This window comes from Neophocaena asiaeorientalis, unplaced genomic scaffold, assembly GCF_003031525.2.
Source record: "Neophocaena asiaeorientalis asiaeorientalis breed wild unplaced genomic scaffold, Neophocaena_asiaeorientalis_V1.1 scaffold218, whole genome shotgun sequence".
Taxonomy (NCBI): domain Eukaryota; kingdom Metazoa; phylum Chordata; class Mammalia; order Artiodactyla; family Phocoenidae; genus Neophocaena; species Neophocaena asiaeorientalis.
The window spans coordinates 5766922-5792778 of record NW_020172818.1 but is presented as its reverse complement, the minus strand read 5'-3'; the positions used below and the strand labels follow the sequence as shown (position 1 = coordinate 5792778).

The following is a 25857-nucleotide window of genomic DNA, read 5'->3' as shown; positions in this document are numbered from 1 at the left end:
ACTTCATGGTGTAAATATTGTGAAATTCATAATAAATTTGCTTCCTGCATTATCTTGGTTTCTAGGAGTAAACATCTGTTTATGAATTAAGTTGTCTAGAGCAGTAATGAAATCTCCTTGGGGATTCTTTTTTTTTTGCGGTACGAGGGCCTCTCACTGTTGTGGCCTCTCCCGTTGCGGAGCACAGGCTCCAGACGCGCAGGCTCAGTGGCCATGGCTCATGGGCCCAGCCGCTCCGCAGTATGTGGGATCTTCCCGGACCGGGGCACGAACCCGTGTCCCCTACATCGGCAGGCGGACTCTCAACCACTGCGCCACCAGGGAAGCCCTCCTTGGGGATTCTTTAAGAGTAAAGAAAGACGGAAGACATACAGTTGAAACTGGGAGAGATTTAAAACTACAAAGGACTATGTGAGACTTAGATGAAAGAATTAATTGCATTTTGAGGATCTGATTTCATGTTTTAATACTTCTTGGTAAAAATTTTAAAAGGTGCTTTGGAAACCAAGGTTATGAACATATCCTTTTTTTTGGGGGGGGGGTATGCGGGCCTCTCACCGTTGTGGCTTCTCCCGCTGCGGAGCACAGGCTCCAGACGCGCAGGCTCAGCGGCCATGGCTCACGGGCCCAGCCGCTCCACTGCATGCGGGATCTTCCTGGACAGGGGCACGAACCCGTGTCCCCTACATCGGCAGGCAGACTCCCAACCACGGCGCCACCCGGGAAGCCCGAACATATCCCTTTACAGCTAAAAATTGTCCTTTTTGTAATTGACAGGTCTAGTTTTCTTCATTCTTCCCATTCAAGGGACTACTTTCTCCTTCAATATTCCTTATTCCCCAGGTCATATCTCCTCTCCATTCTTTTCTTAAAAAATTGAACATGTTAAGTTATGAAAATGTTAAATGCACTGAAATATTCATAGAACAATGTTACAACTAGCCATTTACACATCGTGCAGAATTAACAGACAATAAAACTTTTGTCATATTTCTGTCAGATCTTTTATTCCCTAGTTTTTAAAGAAATAACATGCTATAGATAAAAATCAAAATACCTCCCCCCTCAATTTTCTTTTCTTCTTTCTCAGAGGCAAATACTCCTTGTTTCACTTGTATCTTTCTAGAAATGTTCTCTGACTATATAAGTGTATATTCATATATTCTTTTTTTCTATACACATCCTCTCTTCTGTCTCACTTTTTTTTCACTTAACAGTTTATCTTGATTATCAATGTAGTTCTGTCTCATTTTAATAATATTCCTCTATATAGATTTACCATATTCTAGACTTGTACTCATGGACATTTAGGTTGTTTTAAAACTTTTGCAATATATTGTGAACCATGCTGCAATAAAATACTTGGAGATGTAAGATAGAATCCTAGAAGCAGAATCACTAAGTCAAAAAATATACCATTTTGCATTTTGAAAACATAGCCAGATTTCGCTTTATAAGGCAGTTCTCTTCATGAGGCAATGAGAGTTTATTTCCTCATACGTTCACTACACAGGATGTTTTCAAACTTTCTGATTTTTGCCAATCTAATAAGGGAGGATGTTACTGAATTTTAATTTGTATTTATTTTGTGTTTTTGCCTGTAGAATAACCTTTGCTTTTTCCACTTACCAATATGTTTTGGTGATTTTGATTACATTATTTTAGAGATTTATTCATGTTGCTATACGAGCACTAGTTCATTAATTTTAACTGCTGTATAGTACCCTGCTGAATGACCGTAACCTACACTTATTAATAGATTCCCTTATTCTCAGTTTTGGCTGACATAAACAATGCTAAAACATACATGTCTACTTGCGCTTATGATTTTTTTCTAAGATGTTTACCTTGAGGCAGAATTCCAAATTCACAGAGTATGTCATTTTCACCTTTACTGGGTGTATTAATTTGCTAGAGCTGCCATAACAAAGTACCACAAACTGGGTGGCTTAAACAGTGGGAATTTATTGCCTCACAGTTCTGGAGGCCAGAAGTCTGAAATCAAGGTGTCAGAAGTGTTGGCTCCTTCTGAGGGCTGTGAGGAAGACTCTGCTACCTGACCCTCTCATTTCTAGAAGCCTCTGGCATTCCTTGCCTAGCAGATGATGTTCTCTCTGTGTCTTCACGTGTTCTTCCTTCTGTGTGTGTCTGTCTCTGGATCCAAGTTTCCTCCTTTTCTAAGGACACTGGTCATATTGGATTAAGGGTCACCCTTACTCTCTTAACTTGATCTTCTGCAAAGATCTTATTTCCAAATAAGGTCACATTCTGAGGGACTGGGAGTTAGGACTTCAGCATCTTTTAGGGGACACAATTTAGCCCATAACAATGGGTGTACCAATTAAGATGCTTTTGGCTGCAAGTAAAAGAATACTCAACTATAAGAGGTTTAATGCAAGAGATTTTTTATATATACACATGACAAGATATCAGAAGTGGGGTGGTCCTTGGTAGATTCAGCAGCTCACTGATGGCCCAGGACCTTTCACTCCTCCATCTCCCTAGGATGACTTTCATCCTTGAGCTTCTTGTCACAAGATGGCATCTGCAGTTCCAGGCATTATGTCCTTAGAGAGTGATACCCAGGAACAGAGAGCAGGAGGATGGGCAGGAGTGCCCTCCTTGCAAGTCTCTTTATCAGGGAATAACATCTTTCCCAGAAGCCCTTCCTCAGCTGCCTCTGTGCTTCCCCTTGAATCTCATTAGCCAGAATTGGCTCACATGGCTGCCCAAACTGTAGAGGAGGCTTGCGAAGTGAGTATTTGATATTTGGAATCACTATGATAGGAGACATGCTTTGCTGGTAGGGAAGAAGGGTGAGGAATATCTGTTTGGGTTGGGAAGCAACAGTGTCTGCCACATTACATATGGCCAAACAGGTCTCCAACTTTGTGGTATCAACGTCCTTTCACAAAGGCAGTGTGAATTTACTTGTTACTGTACATCCTCACCAGCACTTGGAATTGTCAAACAATTTTACTCATCTCTTTGTGGCTCTAATTTTTGGTTCCCTGATTACTAACATAATTGATCATTTTTTAATGTATTTATTGGTATTCTGGTTTCTTCTGTGAAATGACTATTCTTGTCTTTTGCCTGTTTTTGTATTGAATTGTTTTTCTTCTTTATACGTTCAGGATTCTAATTTTTTGTCAGTTATGTGGATTGCAAATATGTTCTCCCAATCTGTGGTTTGACTCTTGACTTTATTTACTGAAGATTTTAATGTAACCATATTTATCTTTTATAGTTGTGCCTTTTCTGTGTTATTTAAAACTTATTTTCTACCAGAGGTAACAAAAGTGTCACATATAATCTAAAAACTTTAAATGTTTGATTTTCATTAAGTGTTTTATCCATATGGAATATATTTTTGTGTGTGGTATAAAGTAGGAACCTAATTTCATTTTCTTCCCTACAGATGGATAGTCAGTTGTGCGAGTACTAATCATGAAATAATCCATCCTTTATCAAGGGCTTTATAATGCCATTTCTGTTGCATATCAGGTTTATCAGTTCACTTCTGGGCTCTAATCTGTTTTATGATCTATTTTTCTCTATACCACTCCACATTGTTTGAATTACTAATGTCTTGACACTGAGTAGGGTACCTCTTCCTTCTGTTAGTGGACATTAGTTTACATGTTTTTGGAAGTTTATATAAACAGAATCACGTACTACATACATACTCTTTTGTACATATTAATAGTTCCTTCCCTTTTATTGCTGAATAAGTAGTCCATTGTGTTTATATACCATAAGCTGTTTATCCGTTCATCTGTTGATGGGCATTTGGCTTGTATTCACTTTTTGGATACAGTATTATGAATAAAGCTTCTATGAATATGAGTATACAAGTTACTGTGTGGACACGTGGTTTCATTTTTCCTGGGTAAATGTCCAAACATGAGGTAGCTGAACCATGTAGTTTAGCTATTTAAGAAACTACTAAACTGTTTCACAAGGTTATTGTATAGTTTCATGCGTTCATTATCAGGGTATAAATATTCTGGTTGTTACACGTCCTTGTTAGAAGTGTTCTGATGGGTTTGCAGTGGTATTTTAATGGTGGTTTTAATTTGCATTTTCCTCATGGCTAATGATGTTGAACATTATCTCATGGGCTTATTGAAGTATGTATTCAAATCTTTTCCCAATCTTAAAAAAAATTAGGTTTTAGTTCTTTCATTGAGTTGTAGGTGGCTTATGTATTCTGAATACAAGTCCTTTATCAGGTGTATCCTGAAAATATTGACTTCCACTTTATGACTTGCCTTTTCATCTTCTTAAATGGAGTCTTTTAAAAAGCAAAGTTTGTTTTTTAAATCTTTATACGGTCCAACTTGTTCATTTTTTCTTATATAACGGTGCTTTAGGTCTTTGATCCATTTCTAGTTAATTTTGTATATGGTGTGAAATAGGGTCGATTTCATTTTTTTCACATATGAGAAACCTATTTGCTGTTGTATCATTTATTGAAAAAGCTTTCTCTTCCCCACTGAATCTCTTTGACTCCTTTCCTGAACGTCAGTTGACCATGTCTGAGTCAATTCCAGGTGCCATAACAGAACACCACAGACTGGGTGGCTCATGAACAACAGAAATTTATTTCTCACAGTTCTGGAGGCTGGAAGTCCAAGATCAAGATGCCAGCGGATTCAGTGTCTGCTGGGAACCTACTTCCTAGTTCAAAGATGGCCTCCTTCTCTCTGGGTCTTCACATGGAGGAAGGGAGGAGGGAGCTCTCTGGGTCTCTTTCATAAGGATGCTAATCCCATTCATGATGGCTCCACTCTCATAACCTAATTACCCCAAATGCCTCATCTCCAAATGCTATCACCTTGGGAAATAGATTTCAACTTACAAATTTTGGGGGACACAAAATTCACTCTACAGTACCATGTATGTATGGGTTCTATTTCCTTGATCTATAGCTATCCTTTCACAACTCTTATATTGTCTAGATCACTGAAGCTCTTTAGCAAGTCTTGAAGCCAAATAATATAAGTCCTCCAGCTTTTTTCCTTTGATTGCTTTGGCTAGCTTGTATTTTCACATAAATTTTAGAATCAACTTGCCAATATTTTTAACAAAGCATGCTGAAATTTTGACTTGTGATTTGGTAACATCTTAATATTGAGCCTTCCAACCCATGAATATGGGATATCTCTCTATTTCCTTAGTCATTTAAAAATTTCTCTCAGCAATGTTTTGTTTTCAGAGTACAAGTCTTGCATATATTTTGTTAAATTTATGGCTCAATAATTCCCATTTTTGCATTCCTATAATTATATATATGTATATATCCTACTTCGATATAATATGTAGAATATAATTTTAATATATAGTATGTAGTATTTCATATATAGCATATGTTATAATATATACTACATAGTATATTATGTATCCTGATCAATACCTCCACCCAAAGCCTTCTCGATCTCAGTTAATGGCAACCCCATCCTTCCAGTGTCTCAGGCCCCAAACCCTGGAATTATCATTGACTCCTTATTTCGCTAACACCATGCATCTTATCTGTTAGGAAATTTACAATGAATCAAGAATCTATCACTTCTCACCATCACCACTGCTACCACCCTGGTCCAAATCACCATGGGCACTTGCCCAGATTACTGGTCTACCGTCCTCTGCCTGTTCCCTCTTTCAGACTATATTCAACAAAGCAGTCAGAGAAATCTTTTGAAACTTAAGTAATATCATGTACCTCCTGTGCTCAGTATCCTCTATGGCTCCTCAGTTCACCGTGAGTAGAAGCTTATGAAACTCTGCTCAGTGGGGCAGCATCACCTTTCTGACCTCATTTCTATCTACTGTCCACCTTGCTCACTCTGCTCCAACCACACTGGCCTCTCTACTGCTTCTTGAACACACCAAGCACTCGGGCTGTTGGGAAGGTTGTTGCTTCTGCCAAGAACGCAGTTTGCTTGGATGTCTGTATGACTAAGTTCTTTGCTTCCTTCAATTCTTTGCTAAAAGGTCATCTACTGTCCTACTTGTTTAGTGCCAAAAACAGACACCTCCTCCCCCATAACCTCTGACACCCTTATCCTATTCTATTTTTCCTGTTTTTCATAGAATTTATAAATTTCTAGGATACTCTACAACATTCATTATCTTTATTGTCAGTCTTGCCGAAAATTGGTTTATTGTCAGTCTTGCTCTGGTAGAATGGAATTCTCACAGGACAGAGACTCTTGTGTATTTTGTTCACTGGTATATCTTACTTACTCATAAACGCGCCTGGAACATAGTATATGCTCAATAAATATTTGCCAGCTTGATGAATTAATGATTTCTGAGCTTTCCTTCAGCCGGAAGAGTCTGATTTTAAGATCCTACTTAGGGAAGTCCTAATTGCCTCAGTGAACCCTGACAATCACCCCCTTCTTCCACTAGGTGGCAGTCTTCACCTTCAATGCAGGCTTCCAGTAGCCTCAAATTTGAGACTTCATAGCTGAGTTAACCTGCACGTTTTCTTTGGTCCAAGACAAGCGGCCCTGCAGGACATAACAGCAGGAAAATTCACAGACTGAGTGTAATTACCCCTTGAGATTCAAGTGCTTTTAAGGAAGAGGATTTGGGATGTGAGCACTTTCCCCAGGGAGCAACACATTACGAAGGTGATTTTGCTGCGTTGATGCGGACTTTGAAATATAATTGTCATTTACGGGAAGGATGTAGGTTTAGAGAGAGGTGACATTACAGAGTTATGAAGCCTGAAGTAGGCTGACAGCATACAAAATGGATTTAACCACCAAATATATCTTTTTTTGGTTTGTTTTCTTCGCTTTAGCATAAAACTTTAACACTTTCTGCCCCGTCCCCTCTTATTTCACTTACTTTCTGTCCCTATTCTGGTCTTCAAATTCTCATGTGACCTACAGGGAAACGACAACCCCTCTGGGGTCTTGGGTCCTCCTTTCTGTTAGGACCCACTTCGTTCTGGGGATAGGTAGGGACATGATTTAACATTTCCTGTGGGACGCAGTGTTGTTTAGCAGGGAGAGCAGAGTTTGGACCTAAGGCAGCTGTGCCACTTGCTGACTGGCTTTGGGCAAGTTACTAAGCTCTGAGCCTCAGTAGCAGGGGACTGTACCCCTGCCCCCCATGGGGCTGGTGTGAGAGTTAAATTGGATGCATACAAAGTGAGCGCCAAGCGCAGCGCCTGGCACACGGTGAGTGCTCTGTGGTGTTCGTGCCCCCTCCTTTCTCCTTCTAGCATGACTTCTGGGCACGGGAGACAACCTACCTAGGTGGGTCAGAGGTAGGGAGAAGGCGTGGGAAGTGAACAAGAGGGAATACTCTCGGGGGATAGGTAATGGCATCTGCTGGAAGGAGCTGAGTGGGAGGAAGGGGGAGGACATCCCAGTGACCTTGAATCCTGACATCTGTGCCCAGCCTGCATGCACTGAGCCTCCAGGTCACCAGTCAAGGAGGCAAACAGAAAACAGCTGTCAGACTGAGAGTCCAGCTCAACACGGAAAGTTGCTTATTAACAAACCATGTCTTTCAGAAGCTGCTCCTGGAGCTTGTCAGGCATAAACACTGATAAAGGTGTGATGATTTTTACAGGCCTTTCGATTCTGTAATGTCCCATTCAGACGGTGGGTTACCGTCAATACCTCCCCCAAACCCCAAGACCACCCACTACACGGTGGTTGAACAAGGTGGTTGTATCGCTCTTTGCAAGAAGACTGAGCGCTCACCATAGGGACCCACAGGGGCAGGGCTCTGTCTGAGGATGGTAGAAAGGACTTGTAAGATTCAGGCTTATTTTATGAGATTTGGCAAAGGTTCGAGGAGGCTGGCTTTGCTGCCAGGAAGCAGAGGGGAAGGGGGTAATTCTGTGATAGGGAATCTTAATAAATCTTATCTATCAGGCTGGAAGAATGAAGCAAAGCTGAAGCTGTAATTGGTAAAGAAGCAGCAGTCACTCTTACGAGCCACAACGAATGGATATTGGGTCACTTCATTTGTGTGTGTGCGGTTTGGACATTGCTTTTGTCTGTTCACATGGCGTGCTGTCATGGTCACGCAGTGACCTTACCTGATGCCACTGTCCTGGAGTTGTGGTCCACAGGAGAACACCAAGGCCTTCCTACCAGTGCCAGGCCAGCTCCCACGTGTCAAGGGCTGAGTTTCTCTTTTTCATCACCACCATCTCCACACACATACAACCTGGTGCACTCTGGGCCCCAGGGAGGAAGGAGCTATAGTAGCTGGCTTTACTTATTTAGGAAGAGGGATGCCCCTGAGGGAATTAAAGGAAGGCAAGTGAGCTGCTGGGATCTCCTTGACAACTGGCCCTCTGGGCAGATACGCTAGTGATATTGGTTAGAATGAAGAGACTTATCTCTTGAAGGCCCTCAGCAGGATGTCCTTTGTTAAAGGATCACTGATAGAAAATAACCGCAGTACGTGTGAGGTTTGAGTCCCTGAAAAATCATGGAAGCTGTAGAGTTCTCCAGAGAATAAAATGGAGATGCCTCATCACTTCTGTCCTTCTGGCTGTGTGAGGAACCTTGCAAAACCTCATTTGGTAACTTCGTCTGTCATTCTGGGCCAGGAAGGAGGACAGGATGGACCCTGAAGGCTATACAGGATGCCCTGACCTGTCCTTGCTTTGTCTGAGCTTCTCGATGACCCGTCTCCTTGAAATTATTCACAAAGTTTGATTCTGGGTACAATCTGGGATAAGTGAAAGGGTGATCTGACAATCCGATTTTGCTTAAGGATGCAAGGAAGTCTTTAATGTGGAAAGAAAGATGCCCTGGAAGAGGTGCATGGCCCTAGCCCTCACCTCACCCCATATTTCATGTCATTAGGTCTTGAGAAATGGATCTGGGTCACCAACACTAAGTCTCCCCTGGTGTTGAACTGAACCAGATGAGGAAATGTCACCTTTTGGCCCAGAGATGTGGGAGATAGCACAGAAATGGTAGGTGGCGACCACGGGGGTTTGGACCTGAGCTGTTCCCATGTTCTAAGACCTTCCAAGAGTCTCAAATGCTTGATCTAACAGCTCAAGCAACTTGAAAAGAAAATGAAAGTTTTGCCATGCCCCCCATTGTAATATATGCTTATTATAGAAACATTCAAAATATAGGGAAGAAAAGGTCACAAAGTAGCCCTTATACTCCTAGCAACGAGATATTACTATTTTTAAGACACGGTTTGATTACTGTGGGGTTTTTTTCCACTTTTTAAAAATTGATTGTAATCATACCAGATCTTCAGTTTAAAAAATGTAACCTCTTCTTTTCTAGGTTACTTGCATAATACAAGAATCCATTTCTGTTGTAAGCCAACAGAAAAGTATAGGATGAAAGCAGAAATTCCCCTTTATTTCTCTTCCCAGAGACAACTCCAGTGATCAGTTTGCTGCCATTCTTTTTCTATTTCTCTAAGTTTAGGCCTACTTTTCCCACTTAATGTATAATAAACATTACCCAAACTATTCCAAGCTCTGTATAAAAACTTTGTTCAAAGACTGCTTTATATTCCGCTGAGCACAGGCACCCTATAAAGCATCTCCTTTTTGTTGGCTACAAATCACTAATCACTCTGGAACCCACCAAAGAAAGCAAAGCCAGCAGGTGGTCAAAGAGAAACCCACCGAGGTTATAAGCATATATCGATTTTGCGTGTGTCACAACAATTGGGGGAGAAAACAGAAAAATCATTCTCAAAATGAGGATCCTGATTCACATTTAATCAAGTTTTTGTTTTTCTTTTTTAAATGTTTCTATCCTCGGTAGTAGAAAATGAGAAAATGTTCTACTCTTTATTGTGTTTGCAAATTTTGGTGCCTTGGGCAAGCCACCAGTGCTTTAGTTGTAATGAGTTTTGTTCTTTGTCTGCTCTAGACCTTGACATGAGTGCCTTGAAGATAGAAATGGTGTGTATTTATCTTTTTAGCCCTGTGTCTGTTGTGAAGCTAGCAGTAGGCCCTCAGTAAATATTCGTGGAATGAAAGGATGGGTGGAGGAAGTAACCCAAGTGCCCATGATAGGTGAAGAGATAAACAAACTGTGGTGAATACCTACGATGAAATGTTATTCAGCCTGAAAAAAGGACATTCTGACACATGTTACAACATGAACAGACCGTGAGGTAATTATGCTCAGTGAAATAAGTCAGTCACAAAAAGAAAAATACTGTCTGAGTCCACTTATAGGAGGTAACTACAGTCTTCAAATTCATTGAGACAGGAAGTAGGAGGGCTGTTTCCAGGGGTCTGGGAGGAGGTGGGAATGGGAAGCTTTTGGAAAATTACAGGTTCTGCTCTTTTCCCCTTCCCTCATCCTGCCTTGGTTGGTCCAGAGCCAGGCACTGTGTGTTTACCAAAGCTCTCCAGGGGATCCTCATGTGCGGCCAGAGCTCACAAGACCCGATGACGCCCAACAACCCTCTGGGCCGGGGGACCATGGGTAGGGGCCACAGGCATGGCCTGAGCTCTCAGGAACAGCCGCCGGGCTCAGGATCCCCTTCACAGTGAAGGGTAGGCCGCCCTAGAAGTGTCACAATTAAAGCCTCTAATTTTGGAACAGAGGAGCTATTGAAGAGAAGAGCGATACTGAACTCTCAGAAACGGTTCTTACTTCTCCCACGCTGCCTCTTTAGCTAGAGACATCTGCTTCCATCCCCGCAGGACGCAGGGATCCTGAGGCCCTCTGTTTCCTTGAAGCCAGCCTGCTTACTCGAAACAGCTTTTGCTTGGCTGCCATTTGATTTGATGGAACGGTGCTCTACCCAGGGGGACAAAAATGAGGACTGTGGGCTTTGCAAATAAAAATAACTAAATTAAGGGCTTACATTTTTCCAGCCACACTTGTGAACTTGAGGCCCATGTCTGCAATGACATGTATGAATGAGTACTGCTACATCTCTGTACCCTCTGTCCTAATTTCTTTTTCTTTTTATCTATCTATATTTCTTTTTTTTTTTTGGCTGTGCAGCGTTGTATGCGGGATCTTAGTTCCCTGACCAGGGATCAATCCCGTGCCCCCTGCAGTGGAAGTGTGGAGTCCTAACCACTGGACCACCAGGGAATTCCCTCTATCTTTCTTTCCATCCATCTATCTTTCTATCTATCTACCAATTAAAATGCTTATTGCTCATCCACGGTGAAATGTTTACTTTTGATTTTTTAAAAATTTTTGTTGAAATATAGTTGATTTTCAATGTCGTGTTAGTATCAAGTATACAGCAAAGTGATTGTTTATATATGTATAGATATATATTCTTTTTTAGATTCTTTTCCATTATAGGTTATTACAAGATAATTGAGTATAGTCCCCTGTGCTATACAGTAGGTCCCTGTTGGTTATCTATTTTATTTCTAGTACTGTGTATATTTTAATCCCAAACTCCAAATTTATTACCAACCCCCAGGATTTTAAGGATGAAAAGTGGCTTCATAAAGCCTGCCCCCAAACTTCTCATCACCTCTCCCCATTTCCTCTTACTTTTGGGGCATGTAGGAGGCTCTGCTCTCAGACAGTGAAAGGGAAGATGGATGAGTTATAAACTCTTCCAAGGTCTGTTTCAACTCTGATGTTCTAAACTCTGCTCCTTCTAAACAAGGAACTCTGTTTAATTTTTAACCTGGGGTTTCTTGAATTCTTAAGGGAATGTGTCTTGAAGGGGTCTATATACCTAAAAAGCATAAAAACTTTTAATTTTTAACCTGGGGTTTCTTGAATTCTTAAGGTAATGTGTCTTGAAGGGGTCTATATACCTAAAAAGCATAAAAATCTTCTTGGAGGTCTGTGAGTTCTCCCGTTTTTGGTGGTGAAAGCATCTGGTGTATGGTAGGTGCCCAGCGCGTGGTGATTTCGCTGAACTGCCAGTTTTTTTGTGGTGGAAAATTCTCCTGTCCTTCCACATCAAGGAGGTGTCTCTCCTCTTCCACTCTTTGTGGCTGAGGAGGGAGGCAGAAGAGTTTACGAGGGAGTTGGGATCAGAACAGGAAATTCCTGAGAGGACCACTGCATTACATGAATTGAAGTAAAACATGGTCCTCTAAAGTAAAACAGCCTCCAAACACCTTTGCTCTAAACTTCCCGTGATGGTGCCCCGTAAACTTTGACTGATGTCGAAGTACATAATGTAAGAACGTTTTTCTCTTACATATATAATGTATGGGCAGAGCCAGGTGGATGTTGGTTTCCCGGCAGAGCTTTCACAGGCCAGCAGTGATGCAGGTGAACGGTCCCATGCATGCTGGGGAAGGGGAGGGGCGTCCATGAAAGAGCCGGGGGCCCTGGGGACAAGCCAAGTGTTATCTCATTTAATCCTCCAAAACTTCCCGGGCATGAAGTATTCTTATCTCCCTCTTACAGATGAAGACAACAGGCTGGAACAGTTTAATAGCCTGCCCGGTAAGGCTGTAGCCATGTGGGAGGCTTCCACAGATTTGGGCTTCAATCCTGCTTTACCACTTACTGATCATGTTACCTCGGGCACATTGGTTAAATTCACAGCCTTAAGTTTCCTCTTTATCAGTAAAATGGGACAATGGTGGTACCTTCCTGGGGCAGAGCCTGCAGGCTGGCCCCTTCTCTAGAATTAAAACTGTGCTTTCATGATTTTTTTATTCTAAATTTTTGGGGTTTTTTTATTTTAAATTTTTATACAATTTTTAAAGGTTACTTTCCATGTGCAGTTATTATAAAATATTGGCTATATCCCCATGTTGTACAATACATCCTTGGGTCTACCTTACATCCAATAGTTTGTACCTCCCACTCCCCCACCCCTATATTGCCTGTCCCTCCACCCCACTGGTAACCACTAGTTTATCCTCTGTATCTGTGGATCTGCTTCTTTTTTGTTGTATTCACTCGTTTGTTGCATTTTTTAGATTCCACTTATAAGTGAGATCATACAGTATTTGTCTTTCTCTGTCTGACTTACTTCACTTAGCATAATGCCTCCATTCATATGGCTCCAAATGGCAAAATTTCATTCTTTTTCATGGCTGAGTAATATTCCATTGTATATGTATACACCACATCTTCTTTATCCATTCATCTGTTGATGGACACTTAGGGCCTTCCATATCTTGGAACTTGTAAATAATGCTGCTATGAACACTGGGGTGCATGTATCTTTTCAAATTAGTGTTTTTGATTTTTTTCAGATATATCCCCAGAAGTGGGATTGCTGGATCATACTGTAGTCCTATTTTTAGTTTTCTGAGAAACCTCCGTACTGTTTTCTGCAGTGGCTGCACCAATTTACATTCCCACCAACAGCATAGGATGGTTCCCTTGTCTCCACACCCTCACCAACATTTGTTGTTTGTGTTCTTTTTGATGATAGCCATTCTGACAGGTGTGAGGTGATAGCTCATTGTGGTAAAACTGTACTTTTTGATGTGGAACGGCCATCAACATTAAAGGCTGCCTTTCTCATCTTGCCTTGTAGCAAAGTGTGCCCATGACTACATTTTAGCAAATATAAGAGCAAATAGCAAGAACATCTTCTAGCACCTGTCCTTAAAAGGCAGCTGGCATGTGCCCATCGCTGCGGTTACTTCTCCCTTCTCTTCCTTCTCCTCCTTTCTTGTTCCCTAACCTTTCCTGCTGGCTGCAATGTAGTCATGATGGCTGGAACTGGAGCAGCTATTTTGGACTGAGAAGATGAGTCTCCAACATACACAGGGTGGCTTTGGTGTAAGGCCCTGTGTCTCACAGGTATCCTCTGATTCCTTGGCTTATCAGGAGGAATAATCCACTCGACTTGGCCAGCCTGAGTTGGGAAGGCAAAAGACCCTCTGGAATGGATGCTTTGTTCATGCCCTGCAGGGCCGGAGCAGGCTCAGAGGGAATAGAAAACGAGGAACTCGTCTTTACTGCCCCAGGTTTAGCTGCCTGACCTGGTACTGTACTTGGGATGCCGGGTCCAAAGGCTGGAGTTTGTCCTGATAACCGTGTCTGAGCACTCCCAGTGGAAACCCACTTCCTTCCCTCTAGGAAATGATGGGCTCAGGTGCACTAGTTAACACAGACACAGAAGGGAAGGTCCAGCTGCAATCTTCTCCAGCATCCCTCCCTCCCCTCCATCTCTGCTGCTTCACCAGCCTGCCTTTTCACTGCCAGGGGCTGTTTGGAGAGGACATGGGGTTGGAATTCCTATTTCAGAGACTTTGCTCCATCTTTGGGGCTGGCACAAAGTTCTTCAGAGTGGCTTTTTCAAAAACAAAAATCAGATGAGGCCACTTCCATGCTTAAACCTATCCACTGCCTTCCCATGGTAATTAGGTAAAATTTGAAATCGTTTCCTTGTCTGAAAGACTGATTATTTTTGTTGATTTCTCACCATCACTCCCTTTGTTCTTTTCTCACTTCCTCAAAATCAGCAAGTTCTTTTCTGCCTCAGGGCCTTTGCACTTGCGGCACCCTCTGTCTGGAATGCACTCCTTCTCAACATTTAGTCTCAGGGAGCCCTCTCCAGACCAGTGGTCATTGCTTCAATATTCCCCACTGATTTCCTGCATACTTATCATAATCCATACTTATTTCGTTAGCTTATCTTCTTGTTTGTATACTGTCTGTCTCTCTAACCAGAGAGTAAGCCCCACGAGTGCAGGGACCTTGTAGGGCAGGGAGGGTGATGCTCATCTCATAAAACTCTTGTACACATGAGACGTGATGGTGTATATGAACCAGCTGGCACACAGAATGTTTTGGGGGGTAATTACGCTCTAAACATATGTTTGAAATCTAATTATTCATCTTTTATTTTATTTCCCATGTTTTATCTCACAGAGATAGAGACTGCCAAAAGATCAGGGAGGCATTCAGGAATGCATTTATCTCTAAGGACCCCTGCAGTGCGACAGAGGAAGACTACCACCCACTGATGAAGCTGGTGGATCTAACTGTGCCTTGTGACAAGGTAACTGGTCAAGTTATGGATTTAAAAACTGAAGATAAAAGTCAAAGGGAAGAGGTCATGGGACCACTTTTTTTTTTTTTATTGCGGTACGCGGGCCTCTCACTGCTGTGGCCTCTCCTGTTGCGGAGCACAGGCTCCGGACGCGCAGGCTCAGCGGCCGTGGCTCACGGGCCCAGCCGCTCTGCGGCATGTGGGATCCTCCCAGACCAGGGCACGAACCCGTGTCCCCTGCATCGGCAGGCGGACTCTCAACCGCTGCGCCACCAGGGAAGCCCATGGGGCCACATTTTGACCAGGATGAGGGAAGAGGAAAATCTGTATATTAGGATGTAGGCATGGTTGGCAGGGAGGGAGCTTGGGGTCCATTGGGAGACCAGGATGTCATTGGGATTTAGAACATCTGGGGACTGGAGGTAAGAGAGAGAACTGGGGACAGAGAAAGAGGAAAGGAGAGTCGGACAAAAAACAGGCAAAACAAACCTAACACAAACCCCAACCCAATCCCAACAAAAATAATCCACCTTATAGAACTGCGAAAGTCTCCCTGACCTCCAATGACGATGATGATGATGACGACAATGCCATTTTGCATTTGCTGAGGGCCTTTTTTTGCTTCCAAATGACTTTCTGAACCTTTATCCTGTTAGGTTTTCACAGTCAACTTGTGGAATAGGTAGGTCAGACATCAGCAATCCCATTTCACTAGAGAGAAAACTGAGGCTTGGCAAGTTTAGGTGACCAGTGATTACTCAAGTTTGATGGTTTTGAAAGTGACCAGTTGAAATGTAAATGACCCAAGATTTAGAGCCATAGAGGCCTGGGTTTTAATACATTAATTATACTGGAAAAGGTCTGTAATGGAGTGCATCTTTTCTAAAGTCAGTGTTTAGGGTGAAAATTCAATGTGCCCCAAATCATCTTCACAAAGCCCTTAAGACAGCCACACATTACAGTCTCCTCCCATTGTTAGAGCTGGAGTGACTATGGAGCTCCGGGGTGTACACCAAGCCCAAAGCCCAACACAGAGTAGCTGTTGGTAAATCATCACCAGGGGACACTGGCTGAATAAGTGACTGCCCACAGACACAGGACAAACACCATATTTGCATTGTCTCATTTCATCTCAGCATCTCAGGACTTCCTTACAATTATTATCAATACCTTTTACAGATGGGGAAAGTGAGGCTTAGCAATTCTTTGGTTGTCCAAGGTCAGACAGCCAGTGAGCAGTGATGCTGGGTTTCATAAGGCAGCATGACTCCAGGGCCCCGGCTTCAAACCTCCGCTGCCTCCTACTAAGAATGAGTAGATCCATGGAAGAGAAGATTGTTCTGAAATTTGACTTTCTGCACCTTTACAAGGGACCCTGCAAAAACTCACTGTATTTGTTCTTTTCCTTTTTTGGTAAGGGGATAGGGGAATTTCGGGGAAAAAAGCAGGGGTTATGGAGCTGTTTAAGAATCAAAGGGCACTTCTCCTAGAAAATAGCACTTAGAAAAAATTGTTTTGCCAAGAACTTTAGGAATTTGGGACTACCTAATGCCTCCCCCAGATGTGTTTGGAGCTTAGGTTTATTATAAGATTTTGATCAGTGGCTTTCAGACTTTTTTCCCTGCAATCCAGAATAATAACTTCATTTTACATCATGACCTAGAGAACACACACACACACACACACACACACACACACACACACACACACACACACACACACACACACACACACACACACACACACCCTCCACACATGTACTCTCTCTCATTCTCACACACAGAGATCCGTGAAACCCGCAACACCTACTCTTACTATAGGTGATTTATTCTGATGTTTCCTGTGTTTTCTTTCATTTAAAAAGATGCAAATTCGGTGGAGTTTTTTTGACTTAGTAAATTGATCTCAATAATAGATTGTCTTTATTCTCTCTTAGACAGTCTTTTGGAGCAAAACCAAGGAGTTGGCGCATCAGTACACGAAGGTCCGGCGAGAGATGTTCACCCTGGAAGACACACTGCTGGGTTACATCGCGGATGACCTTAACTGGTGCGGAGATGCAGGCTCTAATGGTGAGGATCTGGTCCACTTGGGGTCGCCTGGGGACGTGCAGGGTGCAGGAGCCCTGAGCTCTGCTAGGGATCCCAGAAGGCAAGTGTGGAGGAAGGAGCCACAGGTGCCCACCCTGATGGCATCTATACCCTTAATGACAACTGAGGCTCATGTAAAACAGAATTCTGTAGACCAACTCATGTTTTCTAGAAAAATTGACTTCAGAGTTTAGGGCCGTTCATGCTTCCTGATTCCCTCCTTTCTGAGTACAAGAGCAGCCGGCTTCTGAATTGTTGGTGTTTTACTTTCTATAAGGGCATCATTCAGGACCAAAGAATTCTAGAACAGAATGAGGACTCCGAGGGAACCAGGCCAAAGTCCTTGTTCCACAGAACAGCCATAGGGACCACATGCTGGGCTTCTCTGTGTCTAGGGCCAGTGTGTGGCTTTGCCATTGATCAGACGTCACCTTCCTTGCCCAGAAAGACCCAGAACACCTCACTGAGGGGAGATGTTTTCTACTGAGAAAGCCCGATTGAGATCATTTCACTTCTTTTTTTCTCTTTTTATTTATAATGTGGATATTTTTACTTTCTATAGTTTTATTCTTATTTTTATTGCTTTTGACTATTTAAAAAAACTTACTGTAGTAGCTTCTTCAACCCAGATTTGCATTATTTCCAATTACAAAAAAGATGTACTCTTTTTTTTTTTTTTTTTTTTGCGGTACGCAGGCCTCTCACTGTTGTGGCCTCTCCCCTTGCGGAGCACAGGCTCCGGACGCGCAGGCTTAGCAGCCATGGTTCACGGGTCCAGCCGCTCCGTGACATGTGGGATCTTCCCAGACCGGGGCACGAACCCACATCCCCTGCATCGGCAGGTGGACTCTCAACCACTGTGCCACCAGGGAAGCCCAAGATGTACTCTTAATTGAAAAATACTTGCATATACAGAAATGCATCAAAGTAAAAATTCCATTTCCCCCACTCCTCAATTTTCATGCTCCTTCCCAGAGGGGGACTGTTGTCAACAATTTGGTACATACCCTGCATTTCCTTGCGCTCATATAAATACATACAGATCTTCCTTATGTCCCCATAAACCCATCATAAGTTGAAAATATCATAAGTCAGGAATGCGTTTAATCCACCTAGCCTACTGTACATCGTAGTTTAGCCTAGCCTACCTTAAATGTGCTCAGAACACTTCCATTAGCCTATAGTTGGGCAAAGTCACCTAACGCAAAGCCTATTTTATAAGGTGTTGAATAGCTTATGTTATTTGTTGAATACTGTACTGAAAGTGAAAAACAGAATGGTTGTCTGGGTGTAGAGTGGTTGTATGTGTCTTGGTTATTTACCCGCTGGCTGGCGTGGCTGCCTGGGAGCTGAGGCTCACTGCCACTGCCCAGCATCATGAGAGAGGATCAGACCCCATATCACCACTCTGAGAAAAGATCAAAATTCAAAATTCAAATTATGGTTTCTACTGAATGCATATTGCTTTCACACTGTCAAAAAGTTGAAAAATCCTAAACCCAAGCATCGCAAGTCGGGGACAGTCTGTATATTTGAAATGTACACATGCTGTTTTGCAACTTGCTTTATTCATTTTAAATTGGTAGGTATAAATACAGCCATATTTTTTAAAAAGGCCTCATCTTATGTGCTCTATGGACATAATCATAATTTATCTGAACAACCTCCGATTGATGCACACTTAGGTTTTTCAGATGTTTTTGCTGTTACAACCACCATCGCAAGGAGCACTTTTGTACACGCACATGAGTGCACACACACACAGGCATGCTTGTGGAAGTATTTCTGAAAGATAAATGTCTACGGGTGGAATTTCAGTGTGGAACAAATTGTGGTGGAAAGTGACAAATTGTTATTCGAAAGGTGGTAACAATTTATACTCTCAAAATATATGAGATAATCTGTTTACCCAGACCCTCACCAACACTGGACATTAATACTTTAAAAAATGTCTTGCCATTTTGATAAAGAAATAATACCTCGGCTTGTTTTTGCATTTCTTTTGCTGTGAAGCTGAGTATATTTGTATATTTAATGGTGGATATTTCTACTTCTATTGTAAACTGGCAGTTCATATATATTAACCCTTTTTACTGGGATGTCTATTATTTTCTTATTTATAGACGTTCAATATAAATTAACAATAGTAGTTACTACTTATGAGCCGTTGTTCTGTGTGCTGTATGAATATTCACGCATTTAATCCTTCACAGCCCCTGTGATGATCTCATTGTACAAAGGAGGAGTCTGAGGCACAGGGCTGTTAAGTAGGTTGCCGGCTAGTGAGTGGCAGAGCTGGGAGAGACCCACGATTACTGGCTGTAGAACTCGTGCTCTTAACCACGTGTCATCCTGCCTGTTTTCTGGCACAAAGGTGGCAAATCTATTTTTCTCAGTTTCTGTTTTTTTTCTAATACTGTTTATATTGTCTTTTGCCACACAGAAATGCAACAAATCTGTCTATCCTTTCCTATTTGGCTGTTGGGTTCCATATTTTGCTTAAATTTTTCTTACTCAAGATTGGAGAGTTTTCTATATTTTCATCTAGTGTTTTTATTTTGTAACTTTTCAATTAATCTTTAATCCAGACTCTTTGCACTTAGAAATATGGCATATAAATATATCTCTCCATTTACTCTTTTTCTTTTTGGTTAACTTCTATAGTTTTTGCCATATTTCTTGCTTTCCTTTTTAAATTTCCCTTATTGCAAGTTAGCTTTTCAAGGTCATTCATTTAACCCTTTTAGCTTAAATGTATTTCCTATAAACTTTGCTTTTAGTTTTATTTTTCAATATACCACGTCAGTTCTTTCTTAGAAAAGATTGGAGAAATTAAAAAATCTATTTCTCATCAGTTTACCTTTTAGAGTTCTTTATTTTTGCTTTCTATTCAACTGAATCCTGTTTAGGTTGTTTTATTCTGTCTACTTCCTTCTCCTTTGGCCTCAATTTTTATTGATTTTAACCTCTTTTCCTTATTTTATTTGCTGCCTTTCTGGTTCCTAATTTTTATATTTTAATTGTTCTATTGTCTGGCTTAAACACTTTTTCCTTAATTTTTTTCTACCTTGGTTTTGCCTTGTTTACTTGTTTTATTATGAAAGTCATAGTTTCTGTTATAAGCTTCTAATCTCTCCCTTTTATTAACTTCTTATTCTGCTTTTTTTATATACTTAATTTATCTTACTTTATTGTAAAATTTCTCTCCTTTTCTTTTTCTCTGTGATGTTCAAATTTTATTTAATGGGCAGGTGGCAAGGGGGAGCATCCTTGTGGGGAGAGGGTAGGTGAAACTCAGAGACTTCTCTCCGGATATGGTTGTGAAGATAAAAGAGCTTTATGTTCATGAAAACCTATGAACAGGGGCACCCTTGTAGCACCTTACAAAATTATGTTCATTTCATCATCGTCAACATTTTTGCATCTATTGGAGATGATTCAAATTTATCTTTTGACTCCGCAGTAATTATTTACATCTGTCCATGGATTTTTTTTCTAATTTGTGCTGTTTTGTTTTTAATGCATTTAATTATTATAAAAACTCCCAGGATTACTTCCTCATCCCCGGAAGTGTTTCTGATCTAGAACTTTCTTTCTGGTCATTGGCAGTCAAGCCCACGTCTGTGGTTATATTATTTTACTGCGGCTGCCGTAACGAGGTAACACATATTGGGTGGCATTAAAACAATAGAAACTTATTTTCTCACAGTTCTGGAGGCTAGAAGTCCTAGATCAAGGTGTTGGCTGGGCTGTGCTCTCTCTGAAGGCTCCAGGGGAGAGTCCTTGGCCTCTTCTAACTTCTGGTGTTTGCTGGCAACCCTTGGTGCTCCTTGTTTCACGCCAGTCCCTGCCTCCATCTTCACATGGCTGTCTTCTCCCTGTGCGTCTTGTGCTTGTCTGTCTCTGTGACCAAACTTCCCTTTCTTATAAGAAGAGCAGTCTTATGGGATTAGGACCCACCCACCCTAATGATCTCATTTTGACCTGATTACATCTGCAAACACCCTTTTCCAAAAAAAAAGATCACATTCCCAGGTACTGGGGGTTAGGGCTTCAACATATCTTTTGGGGGTACACGATTCAACCTATAACAAAGTGGAAGTAGAAAGATGGGTATTTGTGCAGGGTCAGCTGTACGCGTACCCACAGCGGAAGTAGGTGGCTGCCGCATGCCTGACCTCTGGGACACCAAGAGAGGGTTCCAGGGCTTCTCACCCCGCACTTCCCCTACCTGCTGGATGATGCAAAGTTGAGGTGAGACAATCCCAGACTCTGCCTTCATTCTCACTCCATCCTCTTCTGCCATTCCCAATCTGTCACCAACTAGTCATTTACCTATAGCAGTTCATCCTTTCTTTCCTGTGCCTGTTACAACTGCCTGAATCCAGATCACTAAGGCCCCCTCCTTTCTTGCTGGACTGTTGTCGGATCCCAACTGCTCACCCCTGACCCCTTTAGGTCAGCCTCTGTCTGGACACCACAATGGAATTGTTTCTGTCTCTCACTTAAAACCCAAATAGCTCTGTTTGCCTCTAAGATACAGTCGGAATTCCTTGGCCTGGCCTGGCCTTTGTCTTTCATATGTCTCATCTTCCATCTATCCCCTCCTTATCCCTTCTACTCTGGCAGTACAAATCTAAACCCGGTGCCTTTGCACATGCTCTCTCGGCATGGAGCCCCTTTCTCTAGCACGTCTGTCTGAAGACTTCTATTCATCCTGCAAAACCAAGTTCAACGTCAACCTTCCCACATGGTGCTGCACACCACCCCCAACCCAAGTTGCTCTTTCTCTGATTTATTTGATTATAGTAGATTATGTGGCCTCTGAAGGCAGGCCCTTTATCTAATTCCTCTCTCTATCTCCAGGGCCTAACGCTCAATAAATGTTTGTGTAGTCAAATGCAATGGATAAAGCAAATGTGATATATATATATATATATACATACATATGTATATATATGTAAATACACACACACAATGGAATATTATTCAACCTTTAAAAAGAAGGAGATCCCATAATTTGTGACAACACTGTGAAACTGGAGAACTTTATGCTAAGTGAAATAAATCAGACAGAAAAAGACAGATACTGCATGGTATCACTTATATGTGGAATCAAAAAAAAAAAGGTGGAACTCATAAAGACAGAGTAGATAAGTGGTTTCCAGAGGCTGGAAAGTGGAGGAAATAGGGAGAAGTTGGTAAAAGGGTACAAATTTTCATTTATAAGACAGATAAGATCTGAGAATCTAAGGTGTAACATGGTGACTATAACTGTTAACTCTGTATTGTGTAATTGAAATTTGCTAAGAGAGTAGAACTTCAAAGTTCTCATCAAAAAAAAAAAAAATAGAATATGAGGTGATAAGCATATTAATTAACTTGATGGAGAATCTTTTCACAATGTGTATGCATATCAAATCATTACACTGTACCATTTAATTACCTTACAATTTGATTTGTCAATTATACCTCGATAAAAAAATTTAAAAAAATAAATGCTGGTGCGTTAAAGCAGATATCCTTGGAAGAAGTATCACAGAAACTATGTGTTCATGCCTTATGTCTGTGGTTCCTCACTGACAGCTAAGCCTGTCTGGATGGGGCGAGTATAGAAAGACTCTGACGGCATCTGAGCCTAAGGGTGTGGAGACAGAAGGTGGTGGGGGAGGAAATTATCTCTAATTCTTCCTGGAAGCGGAAATAATACGGGGGGGCTTGTCTCTGTCAGATGAACTTTTGCTGTAATTTCCCAGAATGATGACTCAAAGCTGGTCACTGTGTTCCTGTATGGGATTTGGAGGGTAAGGTAAGGACTTGGAAGGGATTCAGGGGGCACTTAGTTAAATTGGGTTGAGATGTGTCCATTCTCCATCCTCCATCTTGGCAGGGATGCCACTGGAAAGCAGCTCCACTGGGATCCAATAGCCCGCGAAGAACAGAGATCAATTATACCTTTTCTTTTCCACTTTAATTACTTTTCTGTAAACTATGTCTTTTAGAAATGAACTATCAATCTTGTCCACACTGGAAGAAAGACTGCAGCAACAACTTTGTTTCTGTATTCTGGGACTTGGTGTCCAAAAGGGTGAGTACCACAAGTGAAATTCTAGAATCTTGGAGACCAAAGAGCTTAAGAGGTCATCCAGTAAGTGGTTGGTTTTAACTCATTTGGGTCACAGATCATTTTAGAAACAGAAGTTTAGTATTCTTTCCTCAGAAAAATGTTCATAAGCACATGCTAGAATATTTTCATGTGTAATTTGTGGGCATTCGTGGAAGGTCGCTGAGCTCTATTTGAAGACTTCTTGCTCTTATCCATTTTTTGGCTTTGGTTGCCCATCTCTGGGTTTTTTAAATCCTCTGATCCTGGTATTGGCCAATCTTAGGTTCCTGGGACAGTCTTAATAATCTACATTTGCAGACCGTTTACTGTGTGCCAGGCACAGTCCTCAGGTCTTTACATGGATTAAAATCTTTCATCCTCACCGGAACCCTATGAAGTAGGCACCATGAGTATCACATCCATTTTATAAGTGACAAAATGGAGGTGCAGGTAAATAAGCCTTCTACTAAATGTACACAGGAAGTGGCAGATCTAGGTGTTTATCCAAATTATCTGACTCCAGATCCAGAATCCAGGCTGGGAAATACCATCCTCCCCGCTATCTATTTCTGACCTCACTCTAAGCTGTCTTTGTGCATATTTATTTTTCTTGTAAGTTGCTTATTTGTAAGCGGACAAGGGAAAAAAAGGGAAAGAAAGGAAGAAAGAAAAGAAATGAATGGAAAACACGGGAGAAAATGAAACTACACTACTTAGAATTCTCCAAAATTAACTCAGACATCGGATGAGCTGGGCGAAGTGAGAACTCACATATGTTAAGTGCATATTCATGACAAATCCTGGGCCAGTTGTGTCACCTGTGTCATTTTGTTTAGTCATCACAACAGGCGGCACGAGAAGGTACAAATGTCCATGTTCCAGGTGAGGAAACTTAAGAGGTTAAGTGACTCATTCAAAGTCAATGGGCTAGTGAGTAGCAGAGCTGAGAGCCTCACCTACCTTAAGGAGATTCAGGTAAACCCTGGTATGGTTTACCTGAATGCATTCCTTTAACAAATATTTGTAGAGTACCTACTATGTGCTGTGAAAATCAGAGGCACTGCAGAGTTTTTGGTTGTCGTTGTTTGTTTGCTTTTTCTGAGAATAGTTTCTATGTATGTTATCACTCTGTGATCTGTTTGGTGGCAGTGCTGTTGCTGAAAACGTTGAAAGCCAAGTCACATTTTGTATGTGTCAAGCACCTACTTGTGTTCCTCACACTGTCCTTGGGGCCAGGAGCACAGGAAAATGAAGGAAGGTGCTCTACCATTGTGAGCTCCCCTGGGACTGCACCTTTATCTTGGCCAAGTTCTCAGAGATAGATGGATGTAAATGGGCTTCTTTCATCCGACTTGATCTTTTCTTTTTCTGACACCAGAGGCAGTGCTGCTTGGTGGTTTGGATCCCCCCGCCCCCTCCGTCTCCCCCGCAACCCCCCCACCGGCTCATTTCCTTGTTTCCAAGTGATATGACCTTGGGGCAAACTGACCCAAGAGTTACTCTGCGGGGGCTGTTGAGACTTACATAGGACAGGGTTAGTGCTTGGCACCCATTCTGCTGGGTTAGCACTTGTGATTGATCGTAATCGGGCCTCTGTCCTCTGCTCATCACCCCCAGGAGAAAGACTGACACCACACAGGATTTTCACAATTCCCTTTCAAATTGTTCAGTAGTGTTTTATCTCCTGCGGAGTAAAGGCCGGATTCCTTGGCAAAGCATTCATGGCCCTCTGTGAACTAACTAATCTACCTAGCTTCAGCATCCACTGAAGTTTTTCCCCAAACATCACTCCTCTAGCAAGCTCCTGGGCCTTTTGGTTTGCGTCTGCCTCGACCTTAACCAGGCAGAATCTGATTCATCCTTCAGGACTTGGCTTCTGTTGTCCTGGGTTCTTCAATACTCTCCATCGCAGAGTATTTGGACTCCTTGCCTCCCCTTTCCCTTGCCTCTTCTCCATGCGTGGATTCTCCCTGGGTGCCCTAGCTGCGAGGCTCCAGCACTGCAGTGGCGAGCGGGACAGCCAGGCTCACAGCTCTCACAGAACTCTCGGTACCGGTGGCTAACCCCGCGTTAAGCTCAACCTCACAATGCGGTATAGTTGTATAATGTGTGAAGGAGACCTGAGCTAGTCCCAGGGATCTGGATGCGCCTCCTGGAGGAAACAAGTATATTGCTTAGTTTCAAAACCCCTTGCTCAAAAATACACACTCATCCATTCCCCGTTTCTCTTTATGCCTTTGCAGGTTTCAGTGTCACCATGTCTCCACAGTTTCTTGTTTCTTGACGTTTTCTTTTTTCTTTCTTCATTTCTCTTACTCCTTACGTGTCTACCCTGCTCCCACTAAATGAAATGTGCAGTGTCTACAGTGCATGGCCCCAAGAAAGTGCTTTTACCTTCCTCCCTCCTCCTTATGTTGCTCTTAGTCATCCGGACTTCCACCTTTTATTTTCTGGCCGCACTACGTGGCATGTAGGATCTTAATTCCCTGACCAGGGATCGAACCCACACCCGCTGCATTGGAAGCACTGAGTCTTAACCCCTGGACTGCCAGGGGGCTCCCTGGACTTCCACCTTCTGAACCGCCAATTTAGCAGTGATGATGTTGGACTTCATTGTTCAGACACAGACTGCAGCAACTGCTTCCAGAAAACTCTCATGGGAAGCATAATCCCTCCGATGGCTTGGGATGAAAATTACACAGATCTGGCCTGACCGAGCTAGAGCCATACAGGCCGTTCCTCCTT

General features: G+C 42.2%; 1 protein-coding gene across 1 annotated transcript in view; it reads left to right on the top strand.

Moving 5' to 3' along the window:
* CD38 (CD38 molecule) overlaps positions 1-25857 on the top strand; it is a 40738-nt gene that overhangs the window by 4171 nt on the left and 10710 nt on the right. The window contains exons 2-4 of the mRNA XM_024741789.1: positions 14796-14925; positions 16853-16988; positions 23009-23094. Coding sequence (XP_024597557.1) covers positions 14796-14925; positions 16853-16988; positions 23009-23094 — 352 coding nt within the window. The remainder of the gene's footprint in view (positions 1-14795; positions 14926-16852; positions 16989-23008; positions 23095-25857) is intronic.